At 46.0% G+C, this 17,000-nt stretch overlaps 1 protein-coding gene across 1 annotated transcript; it reads left to right on the top strand.

Moving 5' to 3' along the window:
- Nucleotides 1–4,480: 4,480 nt before the first annotated feature.
- LOC130480279 (RNA-binding protein 14-like) lies at nucleotides 4,481–15,083 on the top strand. The gene is made up of 3 exons (XM_056852744.1): nucleotides 4,481–4,913; nucleotides 12,126–13,476; nucleotides 14,652–15,083. Exons 1-3 carry the CDS (start codon nucleotides 4,559–4,561, stop codon nucleotides 14,875–14,877), a joined length of 1,932 nt encoding a protein of 643 aa, XP_056708722.1. The 5' UTR covers nucleotides 4,481–4,558; the 3' UTR covers nucleotides 14,878–15,083.
- Nucleotides 15,084–17,000: the final 1,917 nt, after the last annotated feature.

The following is a 17,000-nucleotide window of genomic DNA, read 5'->3' as shown; positions in this document are numbered from 1 at the left end:
AGAGAATTCTCTTTTTTTTTTTTTTTTAAATTATTTTTATTATTTTCTACAATTCAACTAAAATAAACATATCTCAACAATATATTCAGTTGTAACTGCTTGTAACAAAAAAAGTTCATTGCTATTACTGAGAATATGTTATCTATAATATTCTATGCTATCTACTATATGTGACTTCCCCGCATCTTCTTCAGTCACTAATTCTACTGGTTAACACTTTTGCATTTCAAATTAATTTCTAATCCTTATTTTCTCTCATACAGACTTGCTTTAAGCTATCTATACTACTTCTATAAGCAATTTCAAGTCCTACCTAGTTATAATATTATCATCATTGTCTCTATATAACATTCTATTATTCTAAATTAAAGGGATTAGATCAATACATAAACAAATTTTCCCATTAAAAATTCATCAAAGTAAATCCACCGTGGCTCCCTTACACCCCAAAAATAAGCATCATTTTAGCCATTATCTTGTTTTGGGAGGGGATCTGCCAGTCCTTCTTTATTTCCCAATCCCCACCCCCCGTTTTTCAATATAGTAGCTGCAATTCTGGCCTCTGAAGATGTAAAAGAAGATCCCGGTGATTGTATCCATTGGCTTCTTGTTAAAATTTCCAGCATCTTCTTGGTAAAATCCTTCATCATGTCTCCCTCCATCGCTGGCTGCCAGGAAGTGTTTTCTTGGGATAATAATGCTCCTCCTGTCAGCAGTGACTCAGACAAGTAAATTGTAGAGGTATTGAGTTCTTTCATGTTGCTCTCTCTCCTTGCCAGCTGGTCACTTGCAGCTACCTCTTTAAAATCTTGGGTCTTCATATTGTGGATCTCCTCAATAATTGTGTCCAGTTTTCCATTAATTGATTTAAATAGGATATTCATCACCTCAGCTAGTTGAAATGCTTGATGTGAGAGCGCTTGTTGTTTTTCGAAGACTAAATCTTGTTGCACTGCAAACATGTCCATTTGTTTGAGTAACATCTCTTCCAACCTCTTGTTTGACATATCTGCTTGTATTCTTATATAGAAGCAGGCTTTGTAATTTTCAAGATATCCTCAATTATGCTTCAAAGCAGCACAGATAAAGAAAAGAAAGTAGACAGGAAACTGCAGTATCATAGACCCTGCGTCGTCTCCTCTCGGTGGTTAAGTAGTAGGAACGATTTGATGGTTACACCGGGGAGATTCACTTCAAGTCTTCCAATCTGCCCTGTCTTTTCGATGGTAACAAAGCCCTTCTTGTTATCTTCCGGTCTTAAGAGGCGACGTGGCTGGACATTGAATCAAAGAGGCCGGAAGTGGGGGGGGAAGGTTCTCGTCTCCCTCCCTCCCCTCAAAGCATTTAATTGGTAGTTGTAAAGTCATTCAGAAGTCCCTTTTATTGCGTCTACTCACTGATCAAGTTGATAAGGTCTTAGTCAGTTCATTTAATGGCATTTGTTTATTTTAAAAGTCTCGTTACGCTGGGCAGGGAGTCGCCGGTTTTCGTAGGTGTTTTTATCGTCATTCAGGTCTTCTCAATCAAGATAAAGGCAAAAAGTGTCTTTTTACTCACTCTGACTTCCAAAGGTGAGGCTTCTTGTTCTTTTCATAGATTATTTGATGTTAATGTATAGAGGAGGTCAAAGCCTATAATCCAAAGAGTCGTCCGTGGCAATGGTAGCCCCTATGCCGGCGGGGACAACTTCCAACTCAACGGGAGGCTTAAAAAAGCTCTCTCGGAGAATATGGGAGTCCAAACCGCTCTTGAAGGCTGCAGGGGAATTTCCTGCTTCCCGATCCACTATTTAGGACCGAGTTGGAGTGCTTTTTGCACTCCAAATCTAAACGACTCTTGGTGTTTCCTGGGAGCCCCCAGGAAACAATGGCGCTCGGACCAAACGCTCTACAGGAAGTCCGGAATGTTAGAGAGAATTCTCAGGTGTGCATTCTCTCGGCCTGTTCCTTGTGGTCTTAAATCAACCATTAAATTTTACATTCTTACACTCATCTTCTAGATCTCATGTTAATTTCGGGTGGGCCTTGTTCTGTGTCTGTGGGTGTTTCTGGGTAGGAATCTTTTGTGGAGTATTTCCAGGGCTCCTGAAAGTCACACTTTTCTAATCTAGGAGGGCTGCTGATGGCTACTGCTGTGCATGATTATGTCATCTGACCCAAGCCTGAACTTTGGAGAACTGGTTGATGTATGTGGGTGTCTCCAAGTGCCTGAGCTCAACACTAGCTGTCTTTATGGCTTAGTTCTATTGAATGTGGCCTACTCTGTTCAGTGAAAGAAGAGGCCTAATTTTTTTCTCTATAGCCAAAATGGGAACGGGTGGTTGGAAAAAGAGTGTAATTTTTGCCAGATGAAGCTGGCTAGTGTACTTAAGTTTGTGGGTATGTCTGAACATAATGATATGCCCTGACAAGATGTATACAGATGTGCATTTTTTAGGTTTGTGTACTTTTCCCAGCCTGGTGCTCCTCCAGATTTGCAAATGGTATAAAACACTTCTGTGTTCCTTATTGTAAAACTGTATTCTAGCTTCCTTCATATCAGTGGAGTAAATGCCAGAGCAATGCAATTTCCCCTGCAATTACCTGAAATACTGGTTTCTAGGAAAAGCTGCACCACTACGGAGAAAAGCAATGCATTGACAGCGAGACATGCACAGTGGGCTGCTGTGCTTGAGGGGGTATTTTACAGATGCCCAGAAGTTCATGCGCCTTCTTTTTTTATTAAATTTTTATATCAACATAACACATACACACAAACATAAAACATACACTCCTCATACATAATCAATACTTCATATCTGTAACAAGATCCTCGCCAACTACCACACAGGAGTGGAAATAAGTCCTTCTATAATATCTACTATTAATAATTAAATCTTAAAAGTGATTAAATCTTCTAATGGATCCAGTGTAGAAATGCAACACTTTTTCACTGTCCTTTGACACTTTCAGAGTAGATCCACACAAATCTACAAGTTAATGCAGTTTGAAAGGTCAACTTTTTCTTATGTGTAAGGAAAGTTCATCAACGTCTTTACCTATATTGAGCAGCTTACATGCATATTCAATCGTTGAGCTTTCTGTGACTTTAACATAGTTGCCAATGTCTGAAATTTGGTGAATGTCAGCATTCACATTAAGGTATATATGTAAATGCTATCATAAATGTATATATTTGCTTCTTGTTAATATAGTATTTAGGAGCCCCATGCCGCAAAGTATTAAGCTGCAATACTGCAGTCAAAAGCTCTGCTCACGACCTGAGTTCGATCCCAACGGAAGTTGGTCTTAGGTAGCCGGCTCAAGGTTGACTCAGCCTTCCATCCTTCCGAGGTCGGTGAAATGAATACCCAGCTTGCTGGGGATAAAAGGAAGATGACTGGGGAAGACACTGGCAGACCACCCCGCAAACAAAGTCTGACTAGTAAACGTCGGGATGTGATGTCACCCCATGGGTCAGGAAGGACCCGGTGCTTGCACAGGGGGCCTTTGCCTTTTTTTAAATATAGTATTTCCTTGTATAGTATTGCTACACACACCTCACTTCTCTGAGTGGGGTAAGTTCCACAGGCAGTAGGGTTGCCAGGTCCCTCTTCACCAATGGTGAGAGGTTTTGGGGGCGGAGCCTAGGAGGGCCGGGTTTGGGGAGAGACTTCAGTGCCATCGAGTCCAGTTGCCAAAGTGGCCATTGGCTCCAGGTGAACTGATCTCTATGAGCTGGATATCAATTGTAATAGCAGGAGATCTCCAGCTACTACCTGGAGGTTGGCAACCTTAACAGGCAGCAATGGCAGCATTCTCTTGGAATTCCAGCTAATCTCTAGACTACAGAGATCAGTTGCCCTGGAGAAAATGGTTGCTTCAGAGGGTGGACTCTGTGGCAGCACATCCTGGCTGACCTTCCTCCTCCCCCGAAACGATGCCTTCCTCAAATCTCCAGGAACTTTCCAAGCTAGCATTAGGTAGGTTCACTTTGGAGGAGAGCGAACTGGAGACTGTTGGTGGTTTCAGAATATTAGAATAGATCCCTAACGCGTCCCCCTCCCCTTCCAGCCCTTCCAGCCAACTCAAGCAGTTCACACCTGCCTCCTTTCCCTTAGACGAGAGAAATCACGTCGATTAACTTTGATGGGAACTTAAACGTGTATTTTGATGCGTTTGGAAGAGCTGCTCCTTTAAACTGCCAACAAAAACAACATTATTAAATGACCGGCGGGAGGAAGAGTAGTGCGCATGCGTACCGCGAGGCGCCATGGCTATGTGGAAAGCGCGGAAATCCTTTTTGAAGGGATTATAGAGGCAAGAGTGCGCAGGCGCCTCAATTGTGCAACGCAAGGGGGGCGCCGTGACGTAGCCTGGGACCGTTTGTGCGCGCGCCACGAGCAGGGCGGACTGTTGCTGTCTGTGGTTGATGACGTGACTGCCTGGCGGTGTCTGGAGGGCGCGTCGTCTTCATTCGTTCCATTTCCTCCTCCCTCCCCGCCTCAGAGCGCCGCCGCCATTTTGAGCGTCTTTCCTTCCTTCCTTCCTTGGTTCCGCTCGGCAGGGAGGGAGAGCCGATGCGCCCGGGCGTGAAGCTTTTCGTGGGCAACGTGCCCGAAGAAGCGTCGCAGGTGGAACTGCGCGAGTTGTTCGAGGCAGCGGCGGCCGAGCCGGGCGAGGTGCTGAACGTGGCCCTCATGAAGCAGTTCGCCTTCGTGCACATGCGCGACGAGGAGGCGGCCGAGCGCGCCATCCTCAAGCTTAACGGCCACCCGCTACATGGCCGCCGCGTCGTCGTCGAGCCCTCGCGGCCTAGGCCCACACACACCGTCAAGGTCTTTGTGGGCAACGTCTCGGCCGCCTGCACTAGTAGCGAGCTGCGCGTCCTCTTCCAGCAGTATGGGCCCGTGGTCGAGTGCGACGTCGTCAAAGGTACCGGCGAGAGGCTCCGTCAGGCGGGGAGGAGCGAGGGCCCTTGCCCGCCTCTCCCTTGGGTGCAGCAGGGCACCCGCAAGCCGAGTCCCGTCTCCCGTTTCTAGTTCCCTTCTGCGATCTCTCCCCCCCCCCCCGGCAGCGTAGTAAACCAGCTGCCGAGCCTTCTGCAAATTGTGGGTGGGGGGGGGGGCGGAGAGGGTTAGACTGTCTTCGGCTAAGGAGGCTTCGGCACCGCGTAATAAACCGAGTGGCCCGCCGTGTATTCGTTCGATCTTCCTCGTTAAAAAACAAAAAACCGCCTTGAGCCGGCTTTATACTCTTGGGAAGGTCTCGATTAGGACCTGTCGCCTCTAGGTTTCCCCGGCGTCGGACTGTGAACGCGAAAGCTCCGTTTAGCACTTACGGCTTTCGACAGGCCTTTTCTTTGTTCGAAGACGATTTAGAGTTAGACGATGGCTGTCAGCATATCCGGCGTACACTTAAGAGAAGCGCCATCACGGGCGGGGTGGGTAGAGATGATGATGAGTTGGGGGCAGCAACGCCTTCCGCCTGCGTGCAGATACCACCAGAGAAATGCAAGAAACGTTGCGCTTGCCCTACACACGATCATGGGATAAAGAGATTTTAGGGAATGCCTCCATGAGGTAGGGTGGGAATATGATCAGTGGAAAGCAGTGGTGGGGTTTAGTAATTGCTGAGCCCCTGGTTTGCAAAAACAGTTCCGGGCAGAGGTGCAGTGCACCCAAGTGCACTGCCATGATATGTGGCACCTTCTATGCTGGGCAGATATGCTTCGTACATGACCTGTGGCTCACAGTAAACTGCTCGTGGTCTTTGCCTGACTGCAGTGTCATACCATGCGATTTAAACCATGTCCCCATTTCCCACCCACTCACCTGTACAATGGTTGTAATAGATCACGATGGGTTCCTGTGTTAGTCTGTAGCAGTAGAAAAGAGCCAACGTCCAGTAGCACCTTACAGACTAACATAATTTCTGGCAGGGTATGAGCTTTCATGAGTCACAGCTCACTTCGGGGCTGTAACAGCATCACAAGATTGGATTCTCTTTGAGCTACCACAGTTGCTAGGCCAAAGGTTTTAAACCCACAGTAAGCATTAGGAAAACTCTGATTAGTGCATCATCTTCTAGTAATGTTAGCCATTAAATAAGGTTTAATAGAACACCCGTTTTGTTGACAGTCACCATGGTAATAAGAGGAGGGTGATAAGCAACTTTTAAAAACAATTCAACAGCACTACTCCCTGTATAAAACGTTATATAGCAGGAATATAAGAAAGATATTTGCACTTGTAACAGGTAGTTCAAATGTGCCAGCTATAGAAAAAAGCTTTTGTTGCTGGCAGAGTTCAGATTTCAGAAATCCTTTCCAAGTGCAAATATTTCCTCTTACAGTTCTGGTGGCTTTGTTAACAAAGATGTTCTGCCTTAAGGGGAAACTCCTCCAGAGTTGCATAGTCACTTGTGTTAGTGTAGTTGCATGATGGTGCATGGTTTAGTTATGGGGGCTTTGGCTGCTTGGGGGTGGAATGTTAGGAATTCATATTACACTTCTGGCATGTACAACTGGGCTGTGTTTAGGTGGGTCAAAGTTTTCAATTCGTTTAAGTCTCCCCTTGCAGTGCAGGAAGTTCCTCTGGCTGCCCACAGCAGAATCTGTGACTCTGGAAGGGAGTGCCATAAATAAAATCATGCTCTCTGTAAGGCAGGAAAGTTCTTCCTTTAATTCCCAGCCCCATTAAAGTAGGTGGATGTCCATATCCCAGTTTTGATTAATTATGTGCTCACCTGTGTACAGATGTTCAGTCTGACCTACCTCACAGGGAGGGTGTTGTGAGAGAATGGAAGAGAACAATGGTCAAGGCTGCTTTGAGTCCCAACTGGGGAGAATAGTGGGATATAAATAAAGGCGTAAACGTTGATGGGCATTCTCCTCCTAAAGTTCAGGGATTCACCGTTTTAGTGTTCTGAGGATTTATTGTTCTTGTTATCCTCTCTGGCCCCAACAAACGTATTCCATTTGAGGTATTGTTATGAGCAATTGCACAGGAGGGGATACAGGGCCACTTTGCCCAGGTGACTGTTTGGGATATTAAATCATCAGAGCAGCAATGTGGGAGTCAGCAAAAGGTGTAGCTTGTACCTGTCATCACCTCCAAAATCCCTGCCACTGCTGCCCACCTAGGTAGATGCGGTGGAGAGGGCATGTGCAGATGTGGCACCTATCCTGGCTTGCTCAGGTCCAACGTGAGAAGTAGAGGTACTGTGTTAGATTTAAATGGATGGCATGGAAGGGGGGCTCTTGAGCAAGAATCCTCAGAGGGGGTATTAATCTTCAACAGCACATTCGACTCCCATCTAGTGCAATTGAAAGCAGCCTCAGATTTGAAAGTGCTGAAAAAAACTGGTGGTGAACATATATGATATTTATGGGCTTACTTACTTGCAGTGGGTAAAACATTAATGATTCTTGTATTTTATTTATTCATTAAAATATTTGTACCCCACATTTCCTTTTGGGTCAAGGCAGCTTACAAGTAATAATGAAAGCCAGCTACAGTAAAACCTCAAACATCTCCCCGTCCGAAGATGCCTGCAGCTCATACCCCATGGAAAGCCCTAGCAGACAAGCAAGCCTTGCAGCACTTCTTTTCAAGGAGCCTGGTTCCACAGAGTGGGAGCTACAGTGGAAAATGCCTGGACTCTTTTTGATGCCAGACAGTCCACCCTAAGTGTGGGAACAGCCTAAAGACCATAGTTGGCATATGGGAATGTATGGGAGGAGATGTTGGTTCAGCTTCATAGGCTCCAGTCTGTGAAGGGATTTAAAGGTCATAACAAGCACCGTGAATTGAACTTGGGGGAGAAAACTGGCAGCTAATGTAGCTATTTCTGAACGGGCGAGACGTGTTCCCATTGCCTAGTGCCTGACAATAATTAGGTTGCTGCATTCTGAACCAGCTGCAGCTTCTGGGTCGTCTTCAACGGGAGCCCACCATGGGCACATTACAGTAATTTATCCGTGAGGTTACAAAAGAATGGATCAGCATGGCCAGATTGGCAGAATCTAATAAAGGAGAGAGAGTTAGTGATCCAGATGTGGCTGATACAATGCGCTCTTGGCCACTATGCTTTTCAACGGTAAAGCTTGGTCTGTGAGCACCCGCTGCAGAAGCAGTCTCTGCTCCATCCAAGTCAGATGGATCCAATCTTTCTAAAACATTAGCCTTCCTGACCAGCATTACTTCAATCTTATCTGGATTCAGCTTCAGCTTGTTCTGCTGTTGGGACTGTCCAGGTCCAAATGTAGGCTATAAATACCACAAATTGATTAATTTTCTTGTGGTTTCCAGCTTTTGCCAAAAATAATAGGAATTTTTTTCCCTGTGAGATGTTACTATACAAATCCTATCTTCTGAGTGATCTAGGGTGGGGATGGCCCAGGCTAGCCTGATCTCATCAGATCTCAGAAGCTAAGCAGGGTCAACCCTGGTTAGTATTTGGATGGGAGACCACCAAGGAATACCAGAGTTGCTATGCAGAGGAAGGCACTGGCAAACCACCTCTGTTAGTCTCTTGCCATGAAAACCCCCCAAAAAGGGGTCGCCATAAGTCGGCTGTGACTTTTGACGGCACATTACGCACACACCCATGGTGGGGAAAGGGAGAAACAAGAAAGAAAACCCCGCACAGTCTTGGAAAGAAGGTAGCTGCTGAACACTGTCCAGGGCCTACAGCAGCTCAGCAGTCAGTGTCCTCCTCGTGCCCCCCCCCACCTGGCGCAGCTGCCCCAGTTGTCCTGTGGCTAAGACTCTCACATACACCTCCCTGTGATATCCATTCTCTCCCCACCCCCTACACACACCAGTTGTAGGCACGGGCTTGAAAGAATACTGTTATGTCTTTGAGTAAAACCTTGTCCCTTGAATGTCCATCCTGGGACTGGGCATATGCTCCCTTTAAAGCTGTTATGGAGTAGCCATAAAATTACAGGACCCATCTTTGCATCAAGTTGTAAAAAACAATTTCGTGGGGGGCATTTGCCTGTTTAGCCCAGCCCTGTTGTTAGATGGGCCATGAGGAAGGCTTGTGAACTGAGTCCCACTTACGTGCCTAGTAAGCTGCCTGGTGGGATCTTAGGGTTCTTCCATGCATGTCCTTCTGGACACCATATTCAAACCTTGCTTACAGCATATAATCACCAGTAAGTTTCATTTTTCCCCAGGACAGCTAACCCCATTCTGAGATATGACCTTTGTCCATTAACCCTCTGTATGAGTAGGAATGTACATGCCAGAGTCTTCTAAAACAGTGGTTTTTGACCTTTTGCATCTTACATCTCACCAATTGCTCTATCAAAGAAACTGGGTCCCACCATGGTAGACACAAACAGCCCACTTTTCCCAAGAGGGACATTTATATTCTTACAGACATTCTATTACTATGTTTATTGTTTACTGTAAGTTTTAAGGACAAAACTTTACATAAGTCTAATGGATAATCCTTAGCAGGTAGGATCAGCAGGAAGTGGCACATCAAAGAGGCTTGCTGGTGGGTAAGGGGAATGGGGATTAGGGGAAACACTGTATGTCCAACTGATAACATGCCCAAAGGTTGCAGGTGGATAATCCTTGGCAGATAGGTTCAGCAAGAGATGGCGCACTACACTTGGAGGTGGAGGTGGGAACTGAGGGAGAGTGAATTTTTAGTAATTCTTAGTAATAAAAACCCACTGAGAACCACTGCCAATAATAAAAGCCCCTTACAGGTTTTCAACAGACATTAAAGCACCTTTCATAGAAATGCCCTCCTAAAGTTCCATTTTGCATATTTACAGTGGGGGTACCTTCCTGAGCTTGTTGGGCAGATTGGTCCATCTGGTGGGTGTTACAACAGAGAATGCTTTGGTAAGAGCAGCCACTGATATCAATCATTTGCAGGGTGACACCTTCAAAACGCTTTGCTCACATTAGTGAAGCTATTGCAGAGGAGCATATTGGGAGAGGTGGTCCTGCAGATTTGTGGGGGACAGGCCATGGAGGACTTGATAAGTAATTACTCTCACCTTGAATTGAACTTGAAAATAAATTGTTGTCCAATTAAGTGTTTGCAGAATAGGTATAATATGCTCATTCAATCTAGCTTCTGGTACGAATTGAGCTCCGGTATTCTGTACCAGTTGAGGGGTAGTACCATGTAGTATGTTACAGCCTTGAGATTTTGTGGAATGGATCTACATGAGCAGGTCATCAGGGTCAAGTTAGAGAGCTATTCTCTGCTAAATTGAGAGTATCATATGTTAAGCATAAATTTGCCTTTAACCACTGGGTTGCCTGAGTGTTTTCACTGGCCTTCATGCAGTGCCTCCCAAAATTCTGTGGCTGGCACAGGACAAGAGTCTCTTTATGTATCGACTTCTGTCTCCTACCCACCCCTTCTGATTTATTGACATCCCACATCAATCACTAAGCTTCTTAAAATACGTAAATCAGACTGAGACTTGTGGGAATCACTGTAATGTGGCTGTTGTTGAGGCAAGCTTGGCAATCCATTGTGTATCTTGCAATTGAAGGGGATGGCTTGGTATGTGCTGCAAAATGAATTAATGGTTTGTGTTTGTTTAGTAGTCAAATTATTTAAACCGAATCAATGTGTAAAGCAGTTTCAAAGCACTAAAATAACATTTAGTTTCAGAAAATTTGCCCTAGCTTTTGAAACCAGATGTGCACACCCAATTTCATTTAAATAATGCCAGACCTCTTGCCACTGAGGACTTCTTTCCTCATATTTCCTCAAGTCAGTAAATGTGTTGGTTTCTTAAGAACATAAGAAAAGCCCTGCTGGGTCAGACCAATCGTCCATCTGTCCAGCATCATGTCTCACACAGTGACCAACCAGTTACTATGGAGGGCCAGTAACAATTCATGGAGGCCAGGCCTTCCCTGATGTTTATGCATGTGTCCATCACCACATCCCCTGGCAGCAAATTCCACGGAAACAAGGTTAAATTTGCCACAAAAGAGCAAATTTGCAGCTCATCCCAGAAAACACTTATTTCAAGCAACTTTTAAGTTGTTGTTCGTACTAGCTAGATCCAGCCATGTTTATTTGATTGATTAGAATATTTGGAATTGGAGTACCAAAAAGGTTTTTAGCAGTTTTAACAACTTGCTCCAACAATTTTGGTTAGCTTGAATACTCTAGATTTCTTGTCCAAGTCTGACAGCAGCTAGTGTATGGAACTTAGTAAGTAGTGGTGCTTGTCCAGTATCATGTAAAGCTAGTGTTCCTGGTGAGAGATATAACTGGGAAAAGAGCCTGTGAAGGTTGTTAGCATGTGCTCTAAGATGTAAAAGCCTAAATTCCCTAATGTGTGCGTGTGTGGGGGGGTGTTGACCTCTGTCTCCGCATACTTTGCGCAGTAATCTGAAATTCATCTTGTTCAAGCTAGTACTCTCTGTTGCTTAGATCAAAAATAAGGTAAATTAAAGCTGAATTAAATTTCTGTCCTGTCGAAATGAGGCAAGTTTAACATTTGTCATAGTTGATCTCGCTCTTAAATTTTATAGCAGTTGTCTTTACATTACCATCTTAGATGCAGCCTTTCTTCAAAAGTGTTTTAAAAAGTACAGTTCCAGAACTATTCTAACAACACTAGCTGTGTAGAAGCTTTACAGTGTGGCATGCCTTTGCTGTATGCTCAGGCCCAAACCTGGTCTGCTGACAAAAAATATATATTCTTGGCTGTCATGTGGGGCCCCTGAAATAACAACTGCTATTTTCTTCTCTGTTCAGGACTAATATGCCGAAGTAAAGGTGGCATGGTACATTCTGGTTATTCAGGGGAAGTGACCGGTAATGAACCCAAAGAGCAGATACATGCGCAGGGTGGAGTGTGAGCTTTGGGGCAGGTATGGAAGCCAGATGATTAATGTGCACACTTGTAGGGCAGGTGGCCAGCATCCTGAGGCCTATTAGGGGCCAGTGGCCTAGTCTTTCAATCTGGCTGCTGGTCTGAGTTGCACAACAACCCACGTCAGCTTCTTCAGCCTGCATTCTGCTGCCAAATAGACATGTTGCAGTTTTAGGTCTCTCTTTGTCTCCAAGCTACGTCCAAGTAGGATTGGGGTCCTGTAATAACATGTCATGTGTTCCTTATTGATAACCCTCTGTCTGCTGCTTTATCAGACTATGCGTTCGTTCACATGGAGAAAGAAGAGGATGCTAGAGCCGCCATTGAACACCTTAATGGAAGGGAAGTCAAAGGAAAAAGAATTAATGTGGAACTTTCTAATAAAGCTCATAAAAGGGGACCAGCTGGGCACAGCGGGCAGCCAGGTGGTGGAGCTGAAAAGAACAAAATACCAACTCTAGAGAAACTCCAGCCCAGGAATGATGGTTTGAGGTCTGCTGATCTTGCCTTCCCAGTGGCAGCTTCCACGTATTCTACACTTGAGTATGATTACCAGCAGCGCATGGGCAACACCACCACACAGGATGGTCAGGCCAGACAGGTATCTCCCTCCTATTTTGGAAGGGACAGGAGCCCCATTAGACGTTCACCCACAAGAGCTGGTTACACGCTTCCTGTGGCAGCTCAGCAAGCCTCCTACAGAGACCAGGCTGCTGCCTCCCTGGGAGCAGCCTACAGAGACCAGCCTTCAGCCTCTCTGGGGATGGCTTATAGACCCCAGCCTACAACTGGACAAGCAGCCATGTACAGAGCCCAGTCATCAGCTGTAGCTGGAAGTGCATACAGAGCTCAGTCCGCTGTTCCCATGGCAGCTTCGGGTGCTCAGCCAGCAGCTTCAGCTCTAACATCCTACAGTGCCCAGGCAGCTGCCACTTACAATGCTCAGGCTGCTGCCGCTGCTGCTGCCACCGCTGCCGCCTATGGCACACAGCCTGCTGCTTCCCAAGTACCCTCTTACGGGGCCCAGCCCAGCACAACCTATGCTGCTGCTTATGGGGCTCAGGCTGCTGCAACATATGCAGCTACCTATGGGGCCCAAGCAGCTGCTGCATACTCTGCCTCTTATGGGGCCCAAGCGGCTGCAAGCAGCCAGGCAGCCTTGTACAGTGCCCACTCTCTGTCAGCCCAGCCAGCTTCTTATGGAGTCCAGCCAGCTGTTGGCCACCCAGCTTCCTATGGCACCCAGGCTGCATCTACTCTGCCAGCTGCATACGGAGCACAGTCTGCAGCAAACCTGGCAGCTGCTTACAACATGCAGGATGCAGCTGCCGCTTCCTACAAAGCATCACTTCCTGCTTCGATGTCATCAGCCTACAGAGCACAGGTCTCCAATCCAGCAGAGGCAGCCTATGCAGCACAGCAGTCTGCTTCCGCTCAGTTAGCTGGTTACAGAGCTCAGCAAGCATACAATGGGCTAACTCAGTCTGCACAACAGGTGGCCACCTATTCAGCAATGTCTCAGTCGGAAGCCGCTGCGCTCCACCCCCCATATGAACGCACCCGTCTCTCCCCACCACGTGGCAGCCGTGAAGATCTCTTGAGAAAAGCAGCTGCAATGAACAAGAGGTATGCAGCTAAATCCAGGGGGTAATGCTTTGCATGTCAGTCATGTCTTCTGTCTAAGGATCTCTATGCACTTGCAGAAAGAACCTTCACCCTGCAGTTCCCTGGGAAGTGACAGGCATCTTGCTAATATTCTAAACTGGTGGTTGGAAGCGAAGGTGGGTGGGGAGTGGGGCTTGCTTCCTTTCCTGTTGCTCTACTGGCTGCGCTGTTGGTTCTTCACCGCAGTTCAGCTTAAGTTTTCAACGCTTTTTTCCCCCTGTGCTCTTCTTGTGGGGGGGGGGTTCTTATGGGCAGCATTCTACTCTTTCCTGTCTGCGTATTTCTGTGGGTGCTTATGGGTAGAGGGCTGGATTGGACATATTGAGATCTGAAAGTCCCAAGGCTGCAGTGAGTGGTGGTAGAAGGGGTATGCTGGCTGTGGTGTCTGAGCCAGTGCCATCCCACAGAAGGGGAACCTTGCTCTGGACTTGGATGGCATATCAGGCTTGAACCAGCTTAGCCTCTGTTCATGGCGGCATAATGCGGGGCTGAAATAATTCTGATTTCAAGAAGCCATGTTAACTTTCTAGGATTCTGTCTCTTAATTACCTGAGGCCTGCCATACACATAGCACAAATATTTTGAGACACCAAACTCCAGGAGGCTGGAAGAGTTTTGAGCTGTGGTATAGTCTGAGGTGAATTTGAGCCCAAGGCTTAGCTGTGGAACACACAAAGTTACATGAAAGCCCTGAATATTTGCTACTATGCGTTTTCCTCAGCAAATAACCACTGTCCACTTCCATACACTTGGGATGGGTGCGTGTGTTAAATTGCAGTCTTGAACATTTGGCTCTGTGTCAGGCCTGTACCCCTTTTCTTAGGTATTGGCCCCCTAGATGAAGTGTCATAAGACCTGACACACAGTTCTGTTGATTACAACAGAGCCAAGGCCTTCGTTCCCCAGTTCAGAAGATACTCTGTTCCATCAGATAAAGGAAGGCTCAAAATGTTGCTTTGACCCTCGACACCTAATAATGGCTCAAATCCTAGCAAACACGACAATGGAGGCAAGGTTATCCTTTGGATTCCTGGCGCGTCTCCTATGCTTATGCCTCAGTGATTCTCTGAGTAGTAACATATATAAGGGCATCATCCATAAGCTCTTATTTATCAAATGTCTCTTCTCTTAACCAGGTACAGTTCTGACCTCTCAGATGACCGCCGTTTATCTGAACTCTCAGATTTCCGCCGTTTAGCCGACTCCCCTCACGCATACCGCCATTCGCCGACAAAAGCTCAACTGGATTATCGCCGTCTCCCAGAAACGCAGGCCGATTATGCCCGGTATGCGGGTGCCTATGGCGATTACTTGCGTAGTGCACAGCTGCAACTGCAGGCTAGTTACCAGCGCCGCCTGTAGAGGATTTCCCCCCCCCCCCCGGCTCTTTTGGGGTGGGACTGCGTCTCTGTTCAGGAGCCCGCCGTTGTGACCCTCATAACATAGCCCCCCACTTGCTGCGTTTGCAGTGTACAGCCTTTGCCGTTTGATTTCAGAATCGCCTTTTAGTCACTACATTTCTTCCTGCCTGTTGGCAGCTGATCAGTTTAGCTCTTTAAGTTTCTTTTTAAAAATATATATATTGCTTTAGATGGGAGCATGAGACCCTCCTGAGCCAGTGTGGCCATCTTAGATCTCTAGGAGAGTCTTGAGTTGCTGTCATAACTTCTTAGAGTTAGGGCTCTGTGCTTGGCCTTGGAAGCACTGTACTTGGCTGCACGTTCAGCTATTTAAAACCAAAGTCCTGGGATGAGGGTGGCCACATAGTGAACTGTGTTTGCTTCCTGTCCTTGCCTTTCTCTAGGTTGTGCCCCAGTGAAATAAAACTGTTCCTGTATTGCAGTTCATTTCATGTCTTCATTGAAGGGATTTCTTGATATCCTTTCCAAACCAGCTCAGTTGCTTTTATATAACAGCATATTTTGTTGATTTATGTGGGTATCAAGCGTGCAAGTAAACCTGATGTTAGAACTAAGCTTAGATTTTTTTTTGTATTCTGTAAATAAAACGTGGGCTGTTTGACAGTTTAGAAAATCCAATCGTCTGTTGTATATTCCTTTAGTAGTTTTGGTGAGTGTGTGCGGCATTTCCTTTACCATTTGCATGTGTGTAAATAGCCAAATTTAGGAACGCGTCTCCTGGCATGGACTGGGAAGGATGATTCATACACAGCAGGTATCTGTCTCCAGTCTACTTCTGCAGTATTGAGGATGGATCCCTCTGTGTAAGTGTTAAGTCTGTGTAAGACTCTTCCCAAGACAGTTGTTAACATGGCATGATTTTTTGTTTTCAGATCTGTCAGCCTTTGTGGGGACAGTTCAGTGATTAGGGTGGTCAGAACTTTCTCACAGGGACTCATGGGGAGAATTGCATAAGGGAGGTGAGGAGCCCATGAGGTAGGAGGAACAGAAGAATGGGATTGTAACACCAGTGAGGGGTGAAGTTGTTAGCAGGGTATGCCTCAATCCTTGCATGGAAAAACCTGCTGCCAGAATGTTACAGAGGAGCCAGCTGAATGTCCCTTGGGTCAGGTGGCTCAGCATCTCCACCGCAAGGTCTGAATTTGTAGCATTGCACCTCTGCTCTTTTTTGCTTTATCTTCCATGATAGATGTTATAGCTTCTTTGTTCCTGCTGCTAATTTATCGTACGTGCAGAGAAGTGTCCCCCCCTTTAAAAGTACTTTCAAAGGGAAAGCTTTTTCTGAACTAGGATTGGAGCAGAGCTCTAAAATAGTGTGGCTGTGTAATCGGACAAGTGGTACTGGACACCGACTCAAGCTGTACTAATAATAAAGATGCTAGGTGTGCATTGATCTACTGGCTGTCTGTATAGGTTAGGTTGGTAGTGTGCGTATGATTCTTTATAGGAGTAAGATAGCCGCATCCCTTTATCTGTAATTTGTAAGATTGTTATTTTGGGGTGAGTGCCTGTTGCGGTTTGTATGAACTGTCCTCTTCATTTTTATGTGCTTGAGACAATCTCGAACAGCACTTGTTTTATCAAAAGAGCTACACTGAATTGCTGAAGTTAAAGTATGTGCATTCCGCTCACATTTAACATTTACCTCTTAGATCTTCCCCTTCTCTAGTAGCATCAGTGGGCCTACACCAAACTCTACCAAAAAGGGTACAACTTGGGAAAAGGAGAAGGGACCATTCTTTGATCTTCCGTTGCTTGGTTTCTTCTTGGAGGCAAAATCATCATGAGCCATGAGGGTTGTTGGAGCTGAGAATTGTGTGCAGTGGCTTGAGATGCCACCACAGTGGTGGCAGTGGTGATGGTAGAGCAGCTGCAGCATTTCTCTTGTTAACCATTTAGCTTTTCTCCTTCAAGAACCTTCTCCCAGTATGCATGTGTGTAAAGTGCCATCAAATGGCAACAATTTACAGCAACCCCAGCAAGGGGCTTTCAAGGCAAATGAGAAGAAGAGATGGTTTGCCATTGCCTTCCTTTGTAGAGTCTTCCTTGGTGGTCTCCCTTACA

The sequence above is a fragment of the Euleptes europaea genome, chromosome 7 (assembly GCF_029931775.1).
Source record: "Euleptes europaea isolate rEulEur1 chromosome 7, rEulEur1.hap1, whole genome shotgun sequence".
Taxonomy (NCBI): Eukaryota; Metazoa; Chordata; class Lepidosauria; order Squamata; family Sphaerodactylidae; genus Euleptes; species Euleptes europaea.
Note: the sequence above shows the minus strand (reverse complement) of the source record. Positions and strands in the feature narration are given on the sequence as shown.